At 53.1% G+C, this 26,896-nt stretch overlaps 1 protein-coding gene across 7 annotated transcripts in view; it reads right to left on the bottom strand.

Annotated features, from left to right (window-relative positions):
- The window catches only part of PFKFB3 (6-phosphofructo-2-kinase/fructose-2,6-biphosphatase 3), an 85,820-nt gene that overhangs the window by 14,586 nt on the left and 44,338 nt on the right, over positions 1–26,896 (bottom strand). For 4 of the 7 annotated variants that reach the window (XM_060159726.1, XM_060159736.1, XM_060159717.1 and 1 more), the window contains exons 1-6: positions 10,837–11,052; positions 3,786–3,911; positions 2,712–2,808; positions 2,067–2,133; positions 1,528–1,602; positions 1,087–1,143 (exon numbers count right to left, since the gene is read on the bottom strand). In XM_060159726.1, the coding sequence (XP_060015709.1) occupies positions 1,087–1,143; positions 1,528–1,602; positions 2,067–2,133; positions 2,712–2,808; positions 3,786–3,911; positions 10,837–10,912 (498 nt within the window). In that variant the 5' untranslated portion in view covers positions 10,913–11,052. Of the gene's footprint in view, positions 1–1,086; positions 1,144–1,527; positions 1,603–2,066; positions 2,134–2,711; positions 2,809–3,785; positions 3,912–10,836; positions 11,221–26,896 lie in introns of those variants that run through there. The other 3 variants (XM_060159772.1, XM_060159753.1, XM_060159745.1) reach the window with 3 other exon arrangements.

The following is a 26,896-nucleotide window of genomic DNA, read 5'->3' as shown; positions in this document are numbered from 1 at the left end:
AGGATGAGACAGAGTTTCTGGCCAAAGCGAGTGTAGACGGCTCACTGGGGAAAAACGATTCTGCAGCTGCACTCTGCTTCCCTACCAAGTGAACCAAACCAAAGAAATACAGCAAAACCCTTTGTTTAGAGCATGGAAACTTCCGTTTCCTCCTACTCTGAGCCTCTTCCTTTGGGGCCACTGAAACCAATCTGGACTGATTTTCTACCATTTCAATAGCTCTTCCTGAAATATGAACTCATTTCTGAGAAATGCGTGTAAATATTCCCACTGCCTTGGAGAAAAGGCCCAACACCAAAAGCTAACTAACTCCCAGCATCCCTTTAAAGGATGCGCACTTGTATGCGGCCAAACTCTAGCGCTCCCTGTAGAAGTGTCGGACCAGCTTTTCTTTACAGGTAACGTCTTACCCTGATGTATTTAAGCTGGAGAAGAAATTATCTACGATATAAGAAAGGGAACTGCGGTGAAGTCTTCATAGTAACCGTTTCCGTTTATGAGCTATTGCTATCAAATAAAATTTAAGAATTAACCAAATTAAACTGCCAATTACCCTCAATTTACCCAGGCAACTTCCCCTTGGTACAGGGAGAGGAGCAGGAAGATGGTTTAACCACCCACATTCTTCCCAAATTTGGGAATTCTGCCTTCTGTCCGCTGAGTCCTACGTGCTTTTGTCAATACACAACCATTCTCACCTACCAGGGGCCTTTAGAGCAAAAGAGACCAGCCTGCTACCTCCTTTCCCGTCCGGAGGGGTGAGGTGCTCTTTGCCCTAAGCAGTCCCATCACCCCCCAACTGCCAGGCTCCTGCCACCAACAGAGACTGTTCGAGGTTCCCCAATTTCTCTCTTATGTCCCACAAAGACAGCTTTCTGCCAACCATCTGAAAGGACCTTGATAAAGCCAGTCCAAGTCACAGAATGTGCTTTTAAGTTAAATACCGCTCTGTCCTTCTGACCCCCCGATCCCTCCTCAGACAAAATCAACAACCAGCTGGGAGAGCCAGCTCTTTCTCAGGGTGGCTTCTCTGGGCCGACCCAGTCCCTCACTTTTCTCAGATTAGCACACTACAAAGGGTCTTACCATGATGTTGGAGGCCACAACTGTAGGATCATCACACACAGACTCAATGAAAAACACCTGGGACGAAGCAAGACAGAAACGCTAAGAAACAACAAATGTGGTAACACAAAGGGCCAACTTTGGTATCACTGTGATGTCACTACCACACTGGAGCAGAAAGGACCCCACTCATAAATCCCCACATACAGAAAAAGGAACCAGCCACTCAGTCCTGAGTCCTCTGCACCCGCCCCCAATAGAGGGATGCTCCCCCTCCCTAGTCGCTGTAACCCCCAAAAGCCCCCACCAGTCAGGCCCAATCTGTAGGCAGCAAAACCCAGGCAGCGGGAGGGGAAGGCCCGAGCATGGAGCACAGGTGCTCCAGACACAGGAACCAGCCAATCCCTGTGGGGCTTCCCTTGCTCCTGCGCGCTCCGAGGCGAGACGAGAAATCAGGCTCACCTTGAAATCATTTTCTTTGGCAAAATGAAGGATCATGTGTCTCCTCTCTCTAGTAGTATTGGTGGCGTCGAAAACCTGGCAGGGAGAAAGAAGGGAAGTGAACAGAGCCCAGTTTGAGTTGAACAGTGTTTACCAGACCACCAGAGGTCAGGCCTGGTACTTCCTGGGGCTCCAGGAGAGACCTCACCCTCCCAGGCCCCCCACTGCCTCCTCCTGCACTCAAGGATGGAAGGGGAGGGATGGGAAGAGAACTTAAAGCAAAGGAACGACAGCCATACGCAGGGGAGGGAGCACAAGGAAGGGACGCTAGCTCCCTCGGCTGCAGCCGCCCCAGGTCCAGCTGCCTGTGCCCCCGAGTCCACCGGACGATCACCTTCCCCCCCGAGTCCCTGTGCTGCCCTTGCCCCCTGCTTCCCTCACAGCTCAGGCCAAACACCTGTCCCAACTGGAGGTGTCCCCACGCAGCTCTGACTACATTCCCTCCCTCCCAGGGCACCATCCCGCTGGGATCGGAGACAGGGCTTAGACTCCAGGCTTACTGCAATTTGGCCCCCTTCCTTCGTCAGGTAACTTTTGACATCTCTCAAGGCAGCCAGCGCACACTGTCTGCAACACACAGAAAGAGCATGGGCGCATCAGAGCCGGGCCGTCGCAGGAGGACGCGCAGGCACCCCCAATTCACCCCAACGAGCGGGGTGACCTGTGATTCTACGGCTAAACTGCTCAGGCAGGCAGCACCGTCAGGCCCGAGGCCCCCGATGGGGGCCCCGCACACACGGCTGCGGCACCTGGGACTCGGCCTCATGCCGGCTGCGCACTGAAATTCCCCTGGGAGCTTTCAAAACACGGATGCCCAGGTCCTGCCCACAACTGCCCACTGTACCCATCTGGGCAGGGCTGTGCCCAGCTCCCAAGTGATTCTAAAGTGCAGCTGTTACACTTCAGTTCCCTGGTCACTCGGAGCTGCAAAGAAAATCCTTTTCCCACGTAAACAGATGATTTTCCAGGAAAATGATTTAGTTCATTCCTAATGAGATGTTGTTGTCGGACAGCGGGATCAGTGGGGCTCAGAGGCCGAGAGGCTCTCGCTGATACACAAGGAGGGGGACCAGCTGCCTCTCTCTCACCCAACCTGGTGCTACAGAGCGCCCGTCCCCCTCCGCCCACCGCAGCCCGGGCCTCACTTGCGGACTTTCATGGCCTCCTCATTGTCGGGGCGGAAGAAGTTGTAGGAGCTGTACTGCTTCACGGCCTCCCGGCGGTACTCGCCCACGTTGAACACTGGATGGAAAAGAAAGGTCCCTTAGCTGACCACGCTGACCACCAGAAGGGCCTCCCACGGTCAGGATCGCTCTTTCCAGAAAAGAAAAGCAAGCCGGCACATGACTTGAATAAGATCCCGATAAGACCCGGAAACCAGACAGTGGGCTCTGCGTCCTGCGCCGGTATCGCTTGGCCTGCAAGGCTGCCCAGCTCCCCCAAACCCAGGACCTTGTTTCTCCAGGGTTGCCTCCCATGGCCCAGCCTGCAGGCCGGCCTCTCCAGGCCGGGGCTGAAGCCTGAGCCTGAGAGCAGGTGGCAGCCACAGGCCTAGTGAAGATCGGGGCCGTGATGTTCGCCAGCGCACTGGGGGTGGAGAGAGTGAGGGCTCATATGCGTGGCCGGGGCCACAGCAGCCCTTCTGCAGATCAGCAGCCCGCGCCCAGGGTGGGCAGTGGGCGCTGAGCCAGTGCTTAGTATAGGAAGCACTGCTCTGGGCACAGGGCGGGGTGGGCAGCAAACGTGAAAAATCAGTCCCCGTGCTCAACACCCCCCGTGGAGGTGGGAAGACCGGCAAAGATTCGCAAAAATATAATCAACAGTACACAGCACTTTACGACGGTCAGTGGAGGAGTGTCACAACTAAGGGCTTGGGGAACTTAAAGGAAAAGATCCACACAGACTGCGGTGGTCAGAGAAGGCTTCTTAGAGGAGGTGAGGGCTGAGCTGGGCAGGATGCAGGGCAGTGGGAACCAGACAGCAGCCGGTGAAAAGAGACCCTCCCCCTCCCATACACAGCATGCAGGGTGGAGGGCGGCACAGCCGGAAAGGAAAGTGTGTCCCTCGACTACAGGGACAGCACCCTGTCAGATGGCCCTGCAAAGAGAGTCCCAGCAGCTGGAGAGGGAAAGGCCATTCTTTTTTGGGGGGGGGGGTGGTCATGGCAAGCAGGAGGGTGCCCTCAGCCTGACAGCCCCGGCCTGGGGGCGCAGGCTCACCTTTCGTGGGGACGCCAATCCAGTTGAGGTAGCGGGTCAGCTTCTTGGAGATGTACGTCTTCCCCCGGGCTGGGAGGCCCACCATGACGATCACCGTTGGGGAGTTGGTGAGCTTTGGCCCACAGGCTGGGGAGAGCAACACAGAAAGGGCCATGGATAAAGCAGCCAGCAGGGCCCACAACAGGCTTTAAAGAATTCCACGAGGGACTTCCCTGGCAGTCCAGCAGTTAAGACTCCGTGCTCCCAATGCAGGGGGCATGGGTTCGATCCCTGGTCAGGGAGCTAAGATCCTGCAAGCCTCACGGTGCGGCAAAAAAAAAGAAAAGAAAAGAAAGAATTCCATGGAAACACAGCTTTCATTCCCACCTCAAAACCCTACATTTTACAATCCAGCGGGACTGGGCCCCTGGGGGCCAGAGCCCTTGGTCACACAGCTCCCTCTTGCTTTGAGGTCCACACGGCAGGGACCCCAAATTCCCAGCCTGACACCTGAGGGCCCAAAACCCAACCAGGAACAAATTACTAACCCCAGAGCAGAAAGCACCCCTGGGGGTGTAAGGCTCACCAGTGATGATGAGGTTATCAGTAGGAGAGGTTGTTTCTGATGCAACATAACATGTAAATCGAGGCGGCAAGTAGGAGCCCTGGGGGGTGGGGCCCCAGCGGTGGCCAAATTACAGACAGAAGCCTATTGTCAATGTCCGCACCGCCATGCACGAAGTCTGCATGGCCTTCCTAAAATAAGTAATTTTTAAAAGGCAATTTTCACAAGTAAGAGTTTATCAAATGCAAGTAGGTCAGGGACCCGGAGGCTGACTCCCACAAATTTATCTGTCCCTGAGACTCTCCTGCCCCTTCCTGCTCCCCGCTTCCACCAGGTCACATGGGCCCCGGCAGGGGCCCCGGAAACCCAGAGGGTCTTGCCTGACTTTGCTGAAAGTCAAAGGGGATTTGCAAAATCCCCTCCTGACTTTGCTGCTGAACCACTGTCCCACGTTCCTCAGAATCTCAACAAAACAGCAGGGAGAGAGGTTTTCACTGGGTTTGAAGAAAGCAGCCCAAAGAACCCTGTTCTGGACATTTCAGGTGCACGGTTTCCTCGGCTGGCGTCTTGCCCCTGAGATGCTCCGGCATCCTGGCGACGAGAGTGTTCTCGAGCCTGGGGCTGCCCATGGGAGCCAGAGACCAGCCGCCTGCCCGCTCCCTGACCCGCAGATGGGAGGCAGGGAGGGCCGCCAGGCCACTGACAGCACAGGCTTGAGGAGATGCCTCCTCTTAAGCTGGACACCCCAACACAGCCCCATGATGCTGGGCCTGGGGGCCAAACTGAGGTCACGTGTCCAAACACCGGCTGTGCTGTTGCAGGGTCTGCTCCTGGACCTGCAGGCTGGGGCCACAGAGGCAGCCAGCACCGCACACAGGGGCTGTGTCTCCTTTCATATTTCTAGACCATCGGTGACCTTCTCCACACAGAGCGAGGAGGAGAAGGAAAAAGGCCATCGGGAGGCCAGGAGGCACGAGGGAGCCACAGAAACCCCTGGCTGGGATTCCCCAGCAGCCATCGGCCGGGAACAAACAGGTTCCTAGAAAACAGAGGCCATTTCCCTGCCCTGCGTCAGCGCACGAGTGGGGCAAAGACGCGCCGGTCGGCCATGTGTCACTCCGGCAACTGCAGGTGACACATGAGAAAGTGAAAGTGTCCTCGCCTGTGCCTGGAAACGACACTCATTCTGCTCACCCTTCCCCCAAGCCACCGGTTTTCCCCTGGTCTTATCTGATGTCCCCACATGCCACTGCTCTCAAGAGCATCGCACACAGAGACAGACGTGCGCACGTGCACGCGCACACACACACACACTCTCAGCTGTGCACATACATGGAATACTTTTGTTGGACGCATGCCAAGGAAACAGAGACAGAGGCTGACTGATTTACCAAATCGGGGATTACTTCTATATCCACTAATCGTATGCACAAATCTCTGGCAGTAGACACTTGGGGAGGAAAAAAAAAAACCCCCATAAAGACACGGCAGAGTAGATATCTGAAGCCAAAAATTCAAGCTGGATCTCAAACCCGAACAAACCATCCCTCCTTTGTCTGGCGAAGCAGAAATGATTCCTCTCTTCCTCTGGCTTCTTGCGTGAGATTCAGAGAGCTGCCAGAGGGATGGCCAAAGGTGCCTGCAGCTGCCCCTCCGCCCAGGGGTCCCCAAGACAGAAGGGAAACCACAAAACCTTGTGGCTAAACCTTCGGGTTTTACTCTTCTTCATCCCTGCCCCCTCTTTTTTTTAAACTCACGACACATCTCAAAGTGCTTCCACGGTCCTATAATCACCTGCCTCTGCTTCAGTTCCCCTCTGACTCTCAGTTTCTTCTTCTCTGCAGACCTTTTTAACCCTCCCACCTCTCATACCTTCCTCCCTGGAGCTCTGCCTTTCCGTCTTCCTCCCCAACAGCACAGGGATTTTCACAAGATTTTCCAAAAAGTACTTGTGTGTAAGGGGATACACAGAGGTTAGTGGGGTAAAGAAGCAATCGTCTGAAGCCCCTGGACAGAGGCTGCATTCGCAGGTTCCAATTCCAGCCCTGCTCCCTGACTGAGCTGCTAACCTCTCTGATCTATGTAACCCACTGCCTCAAGCAGGCAGGACAGCTGTCCCGGCCCGCGGCATGGACACCACAACGCAGGCTCAGAAAATAAAAGAAACCAATGGAAGACACTTTGCCGCTGCTCCCATACCTCCTGCAAGCTTTCTTCTACTCAGAGGCGCTCCTAAATGTTAACCTCAAAAAGATGCCACATCACTTGTGCTCTTTCCCTACGAGTAGGTAAGTCATGTTTCAGTGCCGAGTTTCAGGGGAACTAATGGAAGACTGATGGCCAAGCTGTAGCTGTAGACAGGGCCAGTGCTCAGGATAGCCCCATGGAAGTTCCACGGCCGGGTGTCTACAGTAACCATGGCAACCTGCTCCCCTGCCGCTGCCCGGCAAGGGCTGTGACCCTGCGGTGATGCCACTGCCCAAGAAGGGCTCTCTGGGGAATGGGTCCATATGATCGGCCCTGGACTGTGCTCCGCTGGACACAAACCCTCTCCTGAGATCACACCAGCCCAGAGAGTCTGCTTGGTCCGTGTTAAGAATACACATCTAGGGACTTCCCTGGTGGTCCAGTTGTGGAGACTTTGCCTTTTGATGCAGGGCCTGTGGGTTTGATCCCTGGTCAGGAAGCTAAGATCCCACATGCCTCGTGGCCAAAAAACCAAAACATAAATCAAAAGCAATGTTGCAACAAATTCAATAAAGACTTTAAAAATGGTCCACATCAAAAAAAAAAATCTTAAAAAAAACAAAACAAAACATCTAAGTGAGCTTGCCCCAGGCAGGTGGGCTGAGGCTCTGCGGGGTAGAGAGACCCCAGCTCAGCAAAATCTCTTTTCAAAGCTCTTCTGGACTGTGTGGTGGACGCCAAACTCATTCATTGCTTTGCACGCACATTTTAACTCGCGCCTAACCTTTGTGCAGCAAACGGCCCTCCCAACCCGACACGCTCTCCGGCAGACAGCGAGGGATGGGCATTTTAGTGAATCAGTTGACAACACAAGAGCATGGTGGCTGAGAGGGTCTAGAGCCAAGCAGAGTTCAAGGCCGGGCTCTGACACTTCTCCGGGCCGTGGACAAGTTACTTGATCTCTCAGGGTCTCGGTTTTCCCTTTCTGTGAAATGCAGGGATGCTTCAGAAAGGTTCTCGGGAGGATTAATCACAAGATAATATGTGTAAGATACTTGCTACGTTGGCCTCCGTCAGCCATTAAGGCTTCATCATCCCAGACACGAGGGAACTAGGACCCACAAGTGAAGGAGGTCCCCCTGCACAGGCAGTGAGGGACAGACCTGGAGCTCACCTCCATCTTTCTCACCCGCAATCCTTCAGTCCCTCCTTCCTCAATCAGTGGTTCTCAACCAGTGGCTGAACCTAAGAAGCTTTTTAAAACCAGGATGCCCGGGCCCCACCTGCAGCAGTTCTCACGTGGTGTGGGGTACCAGCATGGATTTTTTTCCCAAAGTCTCCCCTAAATGATTTTAATGTGAAGTCAGGGCCAAGAATCACCTCTATAAATTATAGTGGGCACCCAAGGATAAGGTCAGGATTTCTCTGGAAGGTTTCCTTCCCTTCCTTCCCTCTTTAGGTTGGAAAACCATCAGTGGAGCTAAGCCCCTGCTGAGATGAAACCTTCTCTCAGCAGACAGTACACAACCTACTTTACAGAGATGAGGAAACTGGATTCCGAGTGGGGAAACGATAAGTAAGTCCAGACCTGTACACAGAACTCTCAGCTTTCTGTGATGACAAACAGAAAGGATCGCCAGCTCTCGCCCGTCTAGGATTTACTTCTTTGTACATTTAGCTGATTCACCAAGTCAGTAAGTCTCCCTGAGTTATGGTCTGCGCTTGAAGGAAGCTGCAGGTTTTGTAAGAAGCACTTACCACCATGAAGGTGTAGCAACGGGGCCCCTCACCGATGTGTTTCAGAGGTGGAAATACCACCAAACGAATCAATCTGGGGCTTTGTACTGTGCTTGTTTGACTGCTCTTTATATATCAGCAGTAGTGTTTCCGCTGCCCTCTTGTAGTTTTCACATCTCAGAGGAGGCTGCCGTACACCCCCAACTAGGACAGCACTTAGAAAGACGGGAACAGGTTCAGAAGGGAGAAAATCCACCCAGCGTTCCGAATGCCATGAAAGAAGGGGGGAGGGGCAGGGAATCTGGAAAGACGCCAAGAAGGGATACCCTCTCTTCGCTATTGGATGAGAGACAAATGTGACTATATAAACGGTGACAGACACCGCTACTTAAAATAATGGCACGTAAGCAGTAAATATCCAGGGTACAGATATTTTCATAAGAAAAAAACATAACCCCACAGCCACAGGCAGGGATTCCAGGAGTGGGCGGGGACAGGAGACTTAATCCATCAGCTTTAGCAAGCCCCCCCACCCCCAACCTCAAGCCGTGAATTGTTCCGACAGGGATTTTCAGGCAAATCTCTCATCTGCGTGTGAGACGTGCAGACTGATAGATTCTAATGGATGGGTCTGTGAAGCCTGGAGGAAAAGCATGGCTGCATACTTGTGTCTCTCACAATCACGCGGCTGAGCGGACGCCAGCCAATCTCAGCACCCCGGCCCCGGCTGGACCTCCCAGCTCTCACCCCACCGTGAACCCCAGGGAACGACTAAATGTGCGTGCGCATTTGTATGCGCATACATACAGGCGTTTACAGAAGCAGCCCGTATTTGTATGACCCATTACAGTTCACCGAGCACTCCATCAATATCTTTTATTCAAAAGTCAAAAAGGCTGGGACTGTTTCTGCATCTCGCCATCTCCCTCTGGATTTCAGGCGGGGCATTCCTCACTACCAATAGGTTTTACAGAAATACAACCAGACCGTGGTCAGCCTGTTCAGCGAGCTATGTAAGAGCATACCTGAAAGGCTGGTGGAACAAGACACCTGCAAGGCCCCCAGCCCTCGGCTACCTTGTAAAGAAGCCCAGCTGTCCTTCAGGCTTCTGTAGCCCGCTGGACCAGAGGGGTCAAGCTGGTGGAGGAGCACCCCCCCGCCCCCAGTGTGGGGAGCACCTGGCCAGGTCCCCATCAACAGGATGACCTAGGAGCATCCCAGGGCCAGCTCTCCCAACCTCCTGGGGCAGGTCCGGGGTTGGTGGGGGGCGGGGGGGGGGGTGTGATTCACACCTGGGCAAAGCCTGGGGAGAGGAGCTGTCATCGTGGCCTTGGTGACCATCCCCTGAGAAACGTGGCAGCAGAGGTGGTCAGCAGGCCACCTAGTACCCAGGCTCTGTGGATGCCTAAAAACCACCTGGAGGGTTTGCACTTGGAAGCCCACGTTTACCTCTCAGGCCACCTGACCTGACCTGGAGCAAAACACGGCTATCTCAGCCTGGCCACCTGACAGGCTCCTGGGCGGGTTCCCTGGAGGAGGAGTGTCGCCTTCAAACCACCCACACCACCCTTTTAAGAGGTGCTCTCTCCCTGGCTGGGGACGGAGACCAAGGTAAACCTTCCCAAAGCATTTATGGGCCACGACGGACAGGGCGAGGAGGTGAACTGCCAGCAAATTCCGAGCTCAGTGAGTGTGTGTACACGCGCGCGCACGTGGGAAACGTTGCCAACTGTGCAGTCACCCATCCGCAGACACTCCCCCCCCCCAAAACCTGCACAAAGACTTGGTTCCAGACAACTCTCTTGTAGGCTCCAGCACAGGAGCTAGAGGTGGGAGCAGGGAAAGGAAGAGAGGAGGGAGGTAGACAGCAGTAAAGACAGAGAAGACAGGTAAAAACCAGAGCTAGAGAGAGGAGATTAGAAATTCATAGAAAGAAGGAGAGAAAAACAGGAGATATATAAAGAGAGAGAAACATATAGAAAGATGGAGTGAGAGGGAGTGGAAATACAGAGGTTGAGAGATAAATATATAGGAGGGAAAGGCGAGACGGAAAGAGGTAAAAAGGAGGGAGGGAAGGAGGGGGAGAGAGAGGAGGGGAGGTAGCGACGGACAGAGAAAGGGGGCTGAGACCCGCGGAGGCGCGGCGGGCGCCCAGGAGCGGGGCCCGGGCCGGGGGGACACGCAGACGTCCCTTCCCACGCCTCCCCGAAGCGGAGACCTTCTGCCCCGCTCCGCGCTTCCCGTCCCGTGCGCTCGCTGTTTCCGGGTCCCTCTGCGCTCCCGGCGCGAGCGGAGTGGAGCTCGGCGGAGACCGCGGGCCGGGCCACAGCGCCCCCGACGCCGGCCAGGGTAGGCGCAGCGCCCGCGCCGTCCCCGCCTCGCGCCGAGGCCGGCGGGGAGGAGCTGGGGGCGCCTGGGCCGGGCCTCGGGGACGGCGTGGAGGGCGGCGCCCGGCCCGCCCGAGCGCGCCGGAGGAGGGGAGCCGGCACAAAAGCGCCCGGCCGGCGCCCGCCACACAATGGCCTCGCTGTCCACACGGCGCGCCCTCCCCGGCAGCCCGGCCCCGCGCACGTCTGCACTCACATCTGGGCAACGAGGGGCGGTGGTCGACCGGGATCCAGATCTTCTGCACCCGGCTCTGAGTCAGCTCCAGGGGCATCTTCTCAGCTGAGACTCGGCGGCCCTCCGCCCCTTCTGAAGAATTCAGACTTGGGGAGGAGAGCGGTCTGGCGACCCCCGAAACAAAGGGGGGAGGGGGTGCGTGCGTGAGAGCGCGGCTTTTTGGAAACGTGCTTTGTGCTAAATCACGGACGCTCGCCCGAGGCGTGAGGCTCCCAGAGAGGAGCGGGAGGGCTGGGGCTGCACCCTTAGCTCCCGCAGGGATGGACTCTTCCGCTCGGGAAGCCCCGGGATGCTCGGAGCGCCGTGACAGCCGCGGTCCCTGTGCGCTGGCTCGAGTGTGCCGCGGTCCACATCAACTCGCCTCCTCTCTGGCTCTGCTGGGATGCCCAGCGCTCCTCCCGGGCTTTTAAGAATCCGGGCCGGCAGAGACGCACACGTCAGCCCCGGGGCGGGGACGCATTCCTCGTGTTCCATCCCCCTTTCACGTGGAAGGAGGGTGGCCCAGCCAGGAGACAGCCTGCTGGCGCCCCCTGCAGGCCGGCGACACCGGCGTGCCCGGCTACTGAGGTCCCCCGGATAACGCCCTAAACCAGCCCTGGCTGAAAGTGCTACTCCGTGAGCCTCCTCCTATCATCCCCTAAAAGCGACCTGCGCAGCCTCCCAGAATAATCAACTCAACTGCGCTGGGAGGAAAGAAACAGCACCGTCCACTGTGGTCCACGAAGCCCCTCTGCCGAATCACCTGGCATGCTTAATGCATACTGCGGACTCGGTCTCTCTGGGAATGGGACCCCCATACTCTGCATTTTTAGCACGCGCTCTGGGTCAGGCACAGTCAAGGTGAAGACGCGGGTTTCGGGTTAAAGGTTGCAGAGAGGTTAGAGGGGACGGGGGCGGGGGTGGGGGGTGTTGTCTCTGCTACCCTAGAGGGAAGCCAGAGGGAGGATGCTGAGAGCGCCTGTGGGTCACTCCTTGCCGGAGCTGCTCCCTAATAATACCTGTGAGTCACCCACCACGGGCCCCGCCACCCACGGGGAGAGGGCTTCCCTGGTCTTTCGTCCTCACCACGCCCAATTTCCTGAATTCCTTAGAAACCCCAACTAGTGCTGAACACTGCTCCCCCGACACCCAGCCCCCAAGACCTGGAACCCCGGGTCCCGGAATGTCGGGCACGAGGAGCGGGTGGGAGAGACCCGGAGGCTGGACCAAAATGGAACGTGGCATCTTGGTTTTCACGTTTACAATATTTTCGATATACCTTCATCTCTCCGAGTAAAAAAAATAGATCCTATTCCGACCTGCAATTCATTACTTGGCTGCAAGCCCCGGAATAACTATCGGGAGGCGTCACCATGATTGTGCAAACCCCTAAAATTCGTGCCATTTAACCGGCGCAGCCCTACTGCATCTCTTCCTCGCCAGTTTTTGGTGTATGTGTCCCTTCTGCATCCCCGGTCCCCGCAGCTTTGCATCAGCAGGCGACATGTGGCAGTCGTGTAGTCAGGTCGGTGGCCGCCCCGTGAAGATCTGGGCTGCTTTGAGCGGGGGCTGCCGCCCGCACAGGGCATGGCATGTATGTGACTTTGGAACGCGATGCCTCGGTGCGCAGTGCAGCCCTGCCCTGCAGAGGTGTATCCCTCACGCTGGGCTGCGCCGTGATTGGAAGGAGGCGGCGCTCGCTGAAACCCACACCACCACGGAACAGTCTGCGCAGAGGCTGCCACACGTCGCTCACGTACCGCATGGCTCGGCTGGGACGGCGCCCGCTCCCTGGCGGCCGTCAAGCTGCTCCCGCCTGCCCCGCCCCCCCGGGCCTCCCCCTTCCCCTCACCCCAGCCTGCCCAGAGGCGGGGAGCGCCCAGCGTCGCCCATCGGGCGGGTGCCCCAAACCACCCCCCAGCCGGACCTCCACCCCAGGCACACCCCCAGTCCAGGCATCCCCCTCCCAGCCCGCCCAGGGTCGCGGAGCGCCCAGTGTTGCCCACCCGGCGGTACCCCCGACCCCTTCCCACGCCCCGCGCCCCGACGCCCACTCTAGGCACCCTACTAGCCCGGGAATCCCCCACTTTCCCCGCATCCCAGCCCAGGGACGAGCGTCGCCTACCGAAAGGGTGCCCTTGACCTCCTCCTCCCCCCGCCCCGCCCCCACCCTGGGTACCCCCCCCACTCCCACCCCCACCTCCCTCTCCTGAGTCCCCGCTCTCCTCCCTCCCACAGCTTTGCTGACAGTCTGGTTTCGGCGTTTGGGCAGCTGTTCAGAAACCCGAGTGCACTGCATTTGGACTTGTTTTTCTGTACCGGGAGCAAATGCCAGAGATGACACCCTATAGCGCCCCAGAGAGAGTCCCACTCCACTCCTGAAATAAGAATGGTCTGATCCAAAGAGGAAAATAGCAGCGAGGGAGCGCTGGCACCCGCGCCGGAAAGTCGCCGCCTCCAGATCGCTGGGGCCGGGTGGGGACGGCTGCAGCCCTACAGGCTTGCACACTTGTCTCTCCCGGAGGACCCAGTGTACCTGGTGTACCCGCGTGCCTGTACTTGCCCACCGATTTCTTTGCACACGCTGAAGGGCAAGGCAGGGGATGGGGGTCCAAGCTTGAAAACAACTGTGGGTCTCAGCTCAGCGGGAGAGCGGCCACACCAGTGAAGACACATCTTTAATCTCGTCATCCGGATGATGTGTCCGACCAGGGGCCAGCTCTGAGGGCACGAGGCGGTTGACATTCCTCGGAGCTTCTAGCTAAGTATTCACACTCCATACCCAGACCTGGTGCCTTCCCGGCCCGGGTGTCGGTAACGCCTAGAGCCTCAGGCGTTCTGGCTACAGAGCAGAGATTTTCTCCCTCATCACGTCCTACACCTGATGGGGGCCAGCAAATGGAAGTTTCAAGTAATCCCCCTCCCACTTCTGATATCTAAGTGCAAACAAACTGGGAATGAGTGAAGGACTCGGACAAATGTACACTTTAAAATAAAGGGGGGGCAGCTAGAACTGGTGTGGCCCTTGCAATCCTCAAGTGCTATACATTAGCGTAGCATCCTTCTGGAAGCTGACACTGATTGACTGCAATGCCGTTTACAAACAACCCAACTGCATCTGAACTCCAAGAACGTACTGGTTCAGTGTTTACTGTTTCAGACGTCCACCTCTTTCCCTAGTTCTGCCAAAGACCGCATCTGTATCTATCCAGGGCTTTGACCAACCCCCCCCCCCACCCCCAAGCAGACGATCAGAACGCCGTCCTTCAGGAAAGGCAGCAGAGAATGTAAAAATTCCTCGAATACGATGATGCTTTTGCAGATAGGACAGCTCCAAGTACTGGGGCAGGTGGTGGGGGATTCTAAGACCCGTGGTCCTAGGCATTATTAAGGCTAGAAGGAATTTTCCAGATAATCCAGTCATCCTTTTAAATGAGTAAAGGGAAGTTTAGCGATTAGAGGCGTTAGAACTAGGCCAAAGGTCAAGGAACACAGCCAGTTAGGACCCTCTACTTGACACAGTGGGCAGGTGGCCCCCAAGGGACTTGTGATGACTACAGCCTGACCCGGGGGTGCTGAGTGGAGTCCTGATGAGGGGCAGAGCACACTGTGACTCAGACCATCTCACCCAGAACAGCTGAGCGGTCCGGCAGGAGAGAGCAAAGAGCCCTTCTTGCACAGTAGTGCCTCTTGCGGTGCTTATTTGTAGCGAATTCCTTAGCTAGCTCCAGTCTCAGAAAGGATGATGGGGGTGGGTTTTCTCCACGACCCCTCTCTTCTCAGTTCCCTCTGCCGGCCAAAGGCATCTAACCCTCACCCCTGCTCCCCCATGCTGCTGTGAATTGCCAAAAGCAACCCCATTTCCACGATCAGAAGCCAGTGAGCCAGACTGAAACACTGAAACCATGCTGGAACCCACCTCCTTCTGTCCAGTGAGAGGAGGCAGAACAAGCCATGGCAGGCGTGAGCAATCAGAAGTTGCTAATTAGACACAGAGTGTCATCATTTGCTCCTGCGAACAAGCCTGTGTCTGAGAGAGTGAAGAGAGACGCCAAATAAAAGACTGAAATAAGCCCTTACCTCATCGCCCATCCAAAGACAGGGGAGAGGGCGACATTTTTTTTTTTCTAAATAAAATGTAACTCATGTGAATGGGAACACAGGCATGGACGTCCACACGATGCCACAATGGCAGGTTGAAAACCCAGTTCCAAACTTGCACACAGAGGTTTATAGCAGCTTTATTCATAAGCACCAAAACGTGGAAGCAGCCAAGATGTCTATCAGTAGGTGAAACGATAAATAACCTGCGGTACCTCCAGACAATGGGATATTCAGTGCCCAAAAGAAGTGAGCTGCCAGCCACGGTAAAGACATGGAAGAGCGGTCAGTACCTATTCCTAAGTGGAAGAAGCCGATCTGAAACGGCTACACGCTGTTTGATTCCAACTCTATGACATTCTGAAAAGGTACAACTACAGTAAAAAGATGAATGGTTGCCAGGGGTTGGGGGGAAAGAGGGATGAATAGGAGGATTTTTAGGGCAGTGAATCTGCTCTGTATGATCTTACAATGATGGATACATGTCTTTATACATTTGTCCAAACCCATTAAATATACAACACCAAGAGTGAACCCACGGTAAACTATGGACTTTGGGTGACAATGATGTGTCCGTGTAGGTTCACCCTTAGTAAAAATGTACCATCTGGTGAGCGACATTGATAACCGGGGAGGCTGTGCATGAGTAGGGGCAGGGGGTACATGGGAAATCTCTATATTTTCCTCTCAATTTTGCTGTGAACCTAAAACTGTCCTAAAAAATAAAGTCTATTTTTAAAAAATCATTCCTCTTCTACAAATGTCATGTACACTTTTCTCCAAATGAGGGGACTTACCCATCTCGTTACGAGAGTATCAGGACAGTTAAACGTGGCCACGACCTGGCTCTGGGTGAATCGTCACAACTGAAGTCCTACTGAACCAGCAAGTTTCCTTTCCTTCTGCCCAGTCCGCGGTCCTCCACTTCCTGCAGGCCTTTCCTCTTCTGAGTGTACGCCCCTGACCTTGGGACCGACCACGCTATTAAAACTGCCCCTGGGTGTTTCACACCTAGCGTCACACCAGGCTCCTGCTTTGAGAGCATTTTACACTCCCTGTCAACCTCCTCACCCTATATGAAGACATATGTTATTTGTGTTTAAAAGTATTACTTTATGACTTCAGAATCTGTGTGCTTTTAAAAACTCAGATATTCTGCAGCCTAGTTAACAGTCTTGTACCAACATCAATTTCCTGGTTTTGCTATTTTACTACAGTCATATAAGATGTCACCATTAAAGGAAGCTGGGTGAAGGGTTCATGGGACTCTATGTACTATTTTGTAACTTCTTGTATTTCAAAATTTCAAAAAGTTTTTTTAAAACTCCCCAAATATTAAATCGGTGATAGCTCAGTTTGCTCAAATTCCAGAGAAAAAAAAGAAGAAAAGCATAGATGGTATAGATCCAGGCATTGAGGGAGAAGGGAACTGACGGAAAGGTAGCCAAGAACTCTGTAGTGATTTGCACGTGTTCCTAACACCTTTGCTTCTTGCAAATGACACAAATATACAAACAGGATTTGCACAAATCCTGCACCTGTGGAAACACGGAATCAAGTTTAACCTGTGTTTTACTTGGGGTGGGGGGACGACTCGATTTCTGGGCTTCGCACAGATCGTCGGGAGAATATCGGTGGGTTTGTAGTCTTTGTTGTCACCAACTTGCAGGCACAACACAAAATAAAGAGAAGACACATGCAGACTTCAGCTGAGGACTCCAGACGGCTATGCTGAGCCTGTCTTTCCCGGAGGGAAGGGGAGCCACGGAGATGAGCAGCCCACTGTCCATCTTCCGGCACATTTAATAGATGCTCACAAGCAGTAGCTGCGTGTCAGGCACTACACAGAACAGGCTGCACTGGAACCACAGCAATCTCGGGTCCAGCCAGGAAGAGCAGGTGATCGAACAGCTGTCATCAAAGTGTTCCGGGCTCCATCTCACTCCGAGTATGACAAAGAGAGATCTCCCACGCCCAAGAGCTTGCAATTGAAGACCAGAGGGGGAAATGTACACGAATTGGAATACAAGTAGGGAACTAAGAGAGAGGAGTTGGGTAAGATTATGCCCAATGCAGGCTCAGGGTAAAGTCCAGGTTGAGAGAATAAGGAAAGTTTGCATGTAATTGGGGCAGATCCGCGGGGAATTTCATATCCATTTCATTGTCCTTCAGCGTTTCTCTGCTAAACCCAAGAGCAAACATGGAACTAAAAGTCAGTATCTCTCATTTCTTCCCACATTAAACAAGTATTCACCGAAAGCAACTGTCCAGGGGTCTCCAGAGTCAAGTGAGATGTGGTCCTTGTCAGAATTATGAATTCATTTTTGAATTTCACAGTGCCCCTAACACACAAACACACACAGACACACACACGCGCGTGCGCCCCTACCTTTTTTCCTTGGAGTTAATGAAACTGAGGCTCAGAAATATTACATTACTTCCCTGTGATCACACAGCTAATAAGCAAAGGAATAAAAAACAAGACCTCCGGCTAGGCTGGTACTCTTTCAAGTGTCACGCAATTAAATTACTTTCCAACTAGAACATTCAGTCTTCTTCTCAATAACAAAGTCAACAATAATACTTTGGATCCGAGTGGTTTCTATGACAATGTCTAAATTACTTAGTATTTGGATATAATGAGGAAATAAGAATCGTCTTAAGAAACGATTATGAAGATTAATAACTAAAAACTTGCAAATGAACCTACAATGTAAAGTGCTACTTAGCATATGAAGAGAGAGACAGCCTCCCAAAGAGTCCCAGCCCTCATACTGGGACAGCCTCCCCTACTGATGCAGAAAAAGCTCATGGTCGACACCACGGCTGAGCCAATTTAAAAAGAAATTACTATTTTATGAAATAAAACTGAGTCAGCTTTAAAATTTTTTTTTAAAGAGGTAGAGGAGGCCTTGGGCTTTCTGTGTACTTCTCAAAGGTTTTAAGATGTCCTAATTGGGCTTCCCTGGTGGCGCAGTGGTTGACAGTCTGCCTGCCGATGCAGGGGACACGGGTTCGTGCCCCGTTCTGGGAAGATCCCACATGCCGCGGAGCGGCTGGGCCCGTGAGCCATGGCCGCTGAGCCTGCGCGTCCGGAGCCTGTGCTCCGCAACGGGAGAGGCCACAACAGTGAGAGGCCCGCGTACGACAAAAAAAAAAAAAAAAAAAAAAAAGATGTCCTAATTGACTAGCAAAGGGAAAGAAGAAAAGAAAGATCTTATTTCTCGGACACTATTCAAATTCTTCGATAAGCTTCAAATTTCTATTGCTGATAATACATCTTTACGGCCAGGCTGTCAACAGCACAACATCACCGTAGCTGCAGCGCAGCACTGGCGCGTAGGAGCGGCAACCTTGGCTTAAGATTTTCCAGTTGTGCGAAGAAACAGGAGAAGCTACCAGCAGCACTAGATACTAGTTGGCCTCACACAGCCCAGATGCTGTCCCTTCAACACGTGCTGTAACAAGCTGGCGAGATTGTCCACGTTCCATTTTGTATCCTGCATCTTCGGTCGCCCTTCCAGGTATCTGGAGTACGAGGCGTCCAAGTGGAGACACAACACGGACAGAGGCGCTGGGGTGGGATCTGGATTCAGGGAAGAGCCGGGTGGGTGGCACAGAGAGGACTGGAGAGTGAGGAGGGGGAGGGGCAGTCAGGGGGCACCTTGTGGACCCTCAGGACGACTGACTCCTGTTCTGAGAAAGAGGAAGTCCCCCAAAGGGCACTGAGAAGGGTGAGCAAGAGGACGGGAGGGAACTTCCTCGCTTTCACAGCTGTTTCCATCCCGAGGGGCCTAGAACAGAGCCGGGCTGGTGGCATGTATCCGTCAACACTGCTTGACAGAATGCATGTTTGGTTAAAGACTGGCCTCTGGGGACGTTCCCTGGTGGTCCAGTGGTTAAGACTCCACGCTCGCAATGCAGGGGGCACGGGTTCGATCCCTGGTCGGGGAACTAAGATCCTACATGCCACAGTGGCAAAAAAAAAAAAAGACTGGCTTCTGGTTACGGTGCTAAGAACAGGTTATAATAAGCAGGTAATGGTCTTGGGATCCTGAAATAACCGTTAGCTCCAGGATCTCCACTCTGGGTTTGTAAGGAAGATGGGGTCAAGGGGAGCTCAAGAGACAGGCCCCTGTGTGGAGACAGTTTCTCTTCCACTCCTCCCCCGGAGAGCATTTATCCTATGAAACCAGAAGAGGAGTCTAGGCCAGAAACCTTTATTCTGGAAAATTCCTCTCCAAGGCTTTAAAACAAGAGGCAGGGGTGGGGTAGAAAAAGATCAGGGTGCTGGAACCCATAACTGGATGTTGGGATCCGTAACCACACTCTACGTTGTGGTAAAGGGCCCTCAGATCCTGAAAAAGTTGCCCTGTGCAGTGAGGATAAATTAATGGGTACTTTGCTGAGAAACTATGTATCCGTTTCTGATACATAGCTCTGGGAGCAGCCCTGACAGGAACCCACATGCTCTTTTCTCTGCCCCGCCAGGCACAGAATCCCTCTAGCTCCCGCTTACCTGCCCTCACAGACAGCCCACTGGCGAGCAGACCTGAATGTTCTATTCTCACCAGCAGCCACGATCCTCCTAGAAACGTACCAAGTGGGCAATCTAGTTTAAATACCATTCTCTCACCACTTTGGTTTGTGACTTGGTCTCCCTAGGCTTGACCATCTCTGGCTGCACTGCTAAAATCCAGCTTCTAAAGAAGAAAATCTGAGGACTAGACACCGGGGCACAGGGACCCCACACAGACAAGGCTGGCCACCCGTTCCTCTCTGACACCAACCTGGTTTGTTTTCATTGTGAGCAAGGATATAGGCCCTAGAACACTTGTTGCTTTGTTTCTTGTCAGAAAAGTTTCCCAGTGACAATATTTTATGGACACAAACACAAAACAGAGATCGAAGAAACAATCCAGAAGTGAAGAAAGACCCAGATGAACTGATGTAGCAGCTCTGGGTAAACTCACTGTGGAGCAGGGAAAACCATGGCAGCTACTAAGCCACTCCGGACGTCCCCTGTCCGAGAGTCTTCTAGGACCTGCCCGGCCCTCTCTCCCAAATCACAGATGGAAAAGAAACAGGCAAAAACCCACCTCTGCCATGAGAAAAGGGCTGCATGACTTTCAGTAGGTGAAAGATCTTCAGAGTACATCACTAGATAAACTGAGGATAAGTTGGACAACTCTGGAGTTATTCTTTTTGATAGTTCTTGCTGTTTCCTTATCAGTAAGAAAGCTATCACTCAGCCATTAGTCACGGTGGATAAAGAGGCCAGACAGATGCCAGGGATAGTGTGCAAACAGCTGGACAGTGATTACATCCACTAAAGACTCAAACAAGCCAGCAGCTCTTCACTGCCCCAAGGCAAGCTCACAACACAGCTGCCTGTCAAATACCTGTTACCAGCTTTAGGAGGGCCAGCGCTGCCCTGACACAGAAGGCTGGACTTTGAATCTGCACCCAGACACTTAGGTCCCTGGGGAGAGTGGACACATACTACCTGGCCCTCCTCTGCCACCCATCCCCCAGTGCCAGTAACTCCTTTATGTAAAAAGGCAGTGGGCGTAGCAGCATTTTTCGCAAGAACCAAAAGCCCAAGTGTCCATCAAGAGATGAATGGAAAGACAAAATGTGGTCCATGCATACAGTGGAATATTATTCGGTCGTGAAAAGGAAGGAGAGGGACTTCCATGGTGGCGCAGTGGTTAAGAATCCGACTGCCAATGCAGGGGACACAGGTTCGAGCCCTGGTGTAGGAAGATCCCACATGCCGCAGAGCAGCTAAGCCCATGCACCACACCTACTGAGCCTGCGCTCTAGAGCCCGTGAGCCACAACTACTGAAATCCGTGCGCCTAGAGCCTGTGCTCCGCAACAAGAGAAGCCACCACAATGAGAAGCCCGCGCACCACAACGAAGAGTAGCCCCCGCTCACCGTAACTAGAGAAAGCCTGCATGCAGCAACGAAGACCCAATGCAGCCAAAAATAAATAAATAAATATTTTAAAAATTTAAAAAGAAAAGGAAGGAGGTATTGAAACACACTGCAACATGGATAAACCTTGAAGACATTACAGGTGTGGACCGAGTTGTGTTCCCCTAGAACTCATATGCTGAAGCCCTAACCCCTAGTACCTCAGAATGTGACTGTATTTGGACATACAGTTTTTAAAGAAGTAATTAAGTTAAATGAGGCCATTAGCATGGACCCTCATCCAATCTGACTAGTGTCTCTATAAGAAGAGGAATTTGGAAATTCCCTGGGGTCCAGTGGTTAGGACTCTCTGCTCTCACTGACGAGGGCCCGGGTTCAATCCCAGGTCAGGGAACTAAAATCCCACAAGCCGTGTGGCATGGCCAAAAAAAAAAAAAAAAGAAGAGGAATTTGGACATACCAGGTGTGTATGCCCACAGAGGAGAGGTCCTGTGAGGACACAGCAAAAAGCCAGGCATCTGCAAGCCAAGGAGAGAGAAACCCAACCTCATCTTGGACTTCCAGCCTCCAGAACCATGAGAAAATAAGTGTCTGTTGTGTAAGCCACCCAGTCTGTGGTATTTGTCATGGCAGCCGGAGCAAACTAATACAATTATGCAAGGCGAAAGAAACCAGACACAAAAGGTTCCGTACTGTGTGATTCCATCAATGGGAAATATCCGGAATAGGTAAATCTATACAGACAGAAGGCAGATTAGTGCTTGCCAGGGGCCGCTGAGAACAGGGGTGGCTGGTCACTGGGGGTGGGGCTTCCTTTCCAAGTGATGAACACGTTTTGGAATTGGAGAGAGGCAAGGGTTGCACAGCGCTGTGACTGTACTAAATACCACTGAATTGTGTGCTTTAAAATGGTTCATTTTATGTTATGTGAATTTCACCTCAATTAAAAAAAAAAAAAGACAGCGGATGAGGGAAGACAGAGAGCGATCTGAAACATGAAGATATTAAACCTGTTCAAGTTAGGACAGGGTGGTTAACAAGACAGAGGGGAAGAGGATGCTAGAAAGACCAGGAAAAAACAAATTCGAGAGACCGGAGAAAAACAGAAAAGACACGGTCAGCCCAGACCTCTGCATCCACAGCCCGGTCTGCACCTGCCGACTGGCAGCCTTCCCCCACTTTGCTCCTTAACCCAGGCCCCTCGTCATCAACAACACAAGGTGTGGGGAAGGAGGAGACCGAACAAAATCATTCCACATCGTGTTCATTTCACATCAGACGGGTGTGACCTGCTGTACCAGAGTGGCTTTGCTCAACAATGCATTGGGGACAATGCCCACCTATATACAATGGGGTTTTCGTAAGAAGAGTGCACAGCAGAGCCCTGGCACACAGTGGGACCATGATTTTGTAGCCAAGAGCTCTGTGCAAAGCGAGCCTTCAGCTTTCTCCAGAACCTGCACCTCTCCCTGAACTCTCAGCCAGGTGGTGGCATCTAAGCTAGAAAACAGGTTCCCCAATTCCTTCCCCCACTCCACCCTGCTCAGTGAAATCCATCACATAGCTGGGAGGTTCCATTACTTCCTGTAATAGTCAGGGTTCTCCTGAGAAATATGTATGTATGTACAAAAGGAAACTCATTATATGGTTTTGGAGGCTAAGAGGTCCCACTATCTGCCGTCTGCAGGCTGGAGACCCAGGAAATCAGGTGGGATTCACTCAGAATCTGAAGGCCTGATAACCAGGAGCTCCGAGGTCCGATGTCCAAGGACAGAAGAGGATGGACACCCCAACTCATGCCAAGAGAGCGAGTTCACCCTTCCTCCATGCTTCTGTTCCATCCAGGCCCTCACCAGACAGGATGGTGCACACCACTTTGGGGAGGACCATATGCTTTACTCAGTCCACTGAATCAGAGGCAGTCTCTCCAGAAACATCCACGCACACACACCCAGAAATCATGTTTTACCAGCTACCTGGGCACCCCTTGGCCCAGTCAGGTTGACACATAAAATTAGCCATCACTCACCCCAGTAGCCACTCTTCCCATCATCCTTAGCAGCAGAACCCCAGTGTTTAGCTAAACAATCTCCCGGCTAAAGGATGATTTTAGCCGGGAGGCGAAGGTGGAGCCAGGAGAGAGGGTCAGGCTCCCAGCCACTCCACCGCCCGCACCTGGCATCTTCTTCTGCTGCTGGAAAAGCTTACCTCCCCGCCCTCCACACCCTGCATGCTCCCTAGGCTATTTCCACACCGCATCTAGAAACCCCAGTCTAGAAATCTGACGGCCCTCCCGCAAAGCCTCAGCTTGAACCTGTGGCTTCAGCCTAGTCATTCTATTATTAGATGGGCTGCGGGCCAGACAGACAAATGTCCCTTCCTGCAACTTTCCTCAGTTCTCTCTCTGCCACCTGCCCCCTCCTCCAGGGCAGATGCCCACCCTCCAACCCGTGTGAGCAGCTGTCGTGTCCCCATGAGACAGGCACTCTTCAGGCTCAGAAGCCCACTCCTAGGCTTTAAAGCAGCATGAACACAGCCTTCCACGGCACACAGCAGAGCAAGAGTGGACTGGCCCCATGATGTGAAAGGAATCAGGTTCTAGGGAGGAGTGAATGCTGACTGACACCATAACACTTACTGCTAATACCACAGCCAGGCTCTTGAAATGACTGGCAAAAAGCAATTCTAGGGAACCTATGGATAACCCAGGTTTGGATCCTCAACTATGCAAACCAGCCCTGTCTGGTCTCCAAAGCTTATTCAGCGGGAGTGGGGGGCACGGAAGAGACTGCAGGGTGGGGAGGGGTGTGGGCTAGGGCTGGGAGCCTGGACCCCGCCCTGACCCTGTCTGTACCAGGTCACGGGATTGCCCTCTCTGGACCCAAGTTCCCTCCTCTGCCCATGAGCCCTCTAGATGGTCTGGAAGCATCTCCTCCACTTCTCCAAGGATTCTAATTGCTCTCAGTGAAATGCAAATAGAAACCGGGTTGCAATTACTAGACTATAAGCACTTAAAACACAGACAGCTATTCATCTGTGTATCACCAGAGCCTGCCATCATGTCAGGCACATGGGACATCTTCAGTATGTTGGATGAAGGAAAAATGTATTTGCAGTGATGTTATATGGCTCACATAATGGGCTGGAAGTAGCCTCCGTAACCACTCACGGAACCCCAGGGCTCGGAGAGGGACAGAGAGCCACTCGCCCTGGTGAGCAGCTGGCTCATCTGGAAAATCAGGATAATCACTGCCTGTGCACCTTGCGAGGTGGGAAGGGGGTCAAATCAGGTACCACTAAAAGTGCTCATGCAAACACTCCAGTACTCAACACATACATGAAGATTAGCATTTTCTGAATCATCCAGGCCCACCCCGAGGCGGTGGCAGAGGCGTGCTAGTAGACTTCTTCTCCTCGAGGCTCCACGACCTGGTCTCCAGCCCTTGGTTTCCTCAACACACACACACACACACACACACACACACACACACACACACACATACACAAACACACACACATGACCTGGTCTCCAGCCCTTGGTTTCCTCAACACACACACACACACACACACACACACACACACGACCTGGTCTCCAGCCCTTGGTTTCCTCAACACACACACACACACACACACACACACACACACGCGCGCGACCTGGTCTCCATCCCTTGGTTTCCTCAACACACACACACACACATGTGACCTGGTCTCCAGCCCTTGGTTTCCTCAACACACACACACACACACACACATACACACACACATGTGACCTGGTCTCCAGCCCTTGGTTTCCTCAACACACACACACACACGACCTGGTCTCCAGGGCTTCGTTTCCTCAACACACACACACACACACACACACACACACACACACACACACACACACACACACACACAGAAGAGCCGAAGCCAAAACAACCGAGGTTCCCGACCCAGGACCCTGGTGAGGACAGAACTGACAGGCAGCCACCTTCTGCCGTGTGGTGAGCGCCCAGGGCGACGCACCAGGAGCCGAGGTTGAGAAAGTGGGGAGCAGGCTGTGTCACAAGCCTGCTTACGCCCCATGGCGCGTGCAGCTCTGCAGCTGCCGAATCAGAGCTGACATCCTTTCCCCTCTCTGTTCCCCCTTGGACTTCTTCCTTCTCCCGGTGGAAAACATTCTAAAAATAGAGCCAAATCAAGCCAAAAAAAAGTTTAAATGCAGGTTTTATGAAACAGCACTGAGTAGATGTTGGAAAGCCTACAGCAGCTGGGCCGTGCTTATGCCTAGCGTTCAAGTTAGAGGGGCGGGGGGTCTGTAATCGCCGTGCTAAGACCACGCTGCGCGTGTGTCCGGTTCTGGGAGACGCCTTTTAAGGGAACGGTAACGAACTCAGACACGTCCAGAGGAAGGCAATCAGAAGGCCCCAGCCAACTGGAAACCACTCTGTGAGGAACAGCTAAAGAACTAGATGTGAGATAAAGAACAAGATGATGAGATAAAATGATAAACAGGTACCAATACAGGGGAGCTGACTTGCATTGTGTTGCTCCCGGGAGCGGAAGCCCGATTGCAGGCTGGAGGCTATGGGGGATCATGATGGGACAGAACGATGACACAGTGCCTGCCCCATTGTGAGCCCCCAGCCCAGCTCATCAACTTGGTGATTCGGGGCAGGGCACTTCTGTACACCTGAAGTGTGGAACGACCTCTTGATCTCAGTGGCCCTTTTCCGTTGTAAAGTCTTTAAGTCTAGAACCATGATACTAAGTGAATCGTGAACCACGATACTAAGCTGCTGACCCAGCATTTAATCACACATCTGATCAGCCTGGGTAGCCAAGGGGCCAGGAGCCACAGACTGGGTGGAACGTTACTCTGACAAGCCCCTTGGAATACAACAGCCCTCCGGTGATCCCGGCTGACGACTCATTCTTTCTAGTCACCCGTTGGGGCAACTGAGACCATTACGGCCCCTCTGAACCAATCAGAGACGCCAGCTCGAAACCCCAGACGAGAACGGAGTTAGACACCTAGACCAGCGTTTCCCATCTAGTGATGATTGAAATCTCAGGGAATGACAAACGTGTGGGACCCCAAGAGGATGTTCACCCCCCGTGTAGAAATTAGTTCTGTTTCAACTTCTCATGTTTGAATCAACAAACACAATCTTTAAATATTTTTCCTATGGCAGCCTTAGAGGTATGCCCCTCCGGTCTCCCTTTAAGAAAGAACTTGCTCATCAGCTATGAGGGGTGCAGTTAAATGAGTCTCCAGCCACAGCACTTCGGGATCCGTGGTGGCCTCGGAGCCCAGGCCACGCCCCTCCCGGCAGCTCCCAGGTAAGGACTGAGCCCAGCAGGGCACCAGGGCCTGGCTGTTTCTGCCCACAACGGGCAAGCTCTGCACTGAGGCTCCCCACCGGGGCTGGCAGAGACTTCTCAGAGACGCCCTCCACCTTTTCCCGCACCCCCCCAGCTCGCCGTTCACAGGTATCAGGCCTGCAACCCTCTCCCTTTATTTTTCACAAGCACTACCCCCAATAAATCTCTTGCACTTCTGACTCCTGTCTGCTTCCCCGAGGACCCAACCAACACACATGCCCAAAATAAAACAGCTTGAGAGCATCCGAGCGTGTACGGTGTTCACAGAAGTTAGGGCGCCAGATGAGTGTGCTCTTGAGGCTTGGCTGGCTTATTGCTCAGATGAACTATCGGCAGCCGCTCTGAGGGGTTTGGCCACGGTACAGCTTTAGATGAACTTAGTCTCAGGTATTTGGTATTTGATGTATACCCTGTAGGGATGACTGTGTAAAGGTGGGAACCACAAGAATCAATGACGTTGACATGCGACTTCATGAGAAAATGATAAGGAGATGTCAAAAAAGACACACAGGCCTACTTTAAGGCATTCCACGGGTCAAATCTGGTACAAGTTGGGCAACAAAATGAATAATAGTAATAGGTTATAACCCTGAGTAAAATGAGAATCCCCAAATCCATTCATCTGTAAATAAAA

The sequence above is a fragment of the Lagenorhynchus albirostris genome, chromosome 1 (assembly GCF_949774975.1).
Source record: "Lagenorhynchus albirostris chromosome 1, mLagAlb1.1, whole genome shotgun sequence".
NCBI lineage: Eukaryota > Metazoa > Chordata > Mammalia > Artiodactyla > Delphinidae > Lagenorhynchus > Lagenorhynchus albirostris.
The sequence above is the reverse complement of the archived record's forward strand: the minus strand, read 5'-3'. Positions and strand labels throughout refer to the sequence as shown.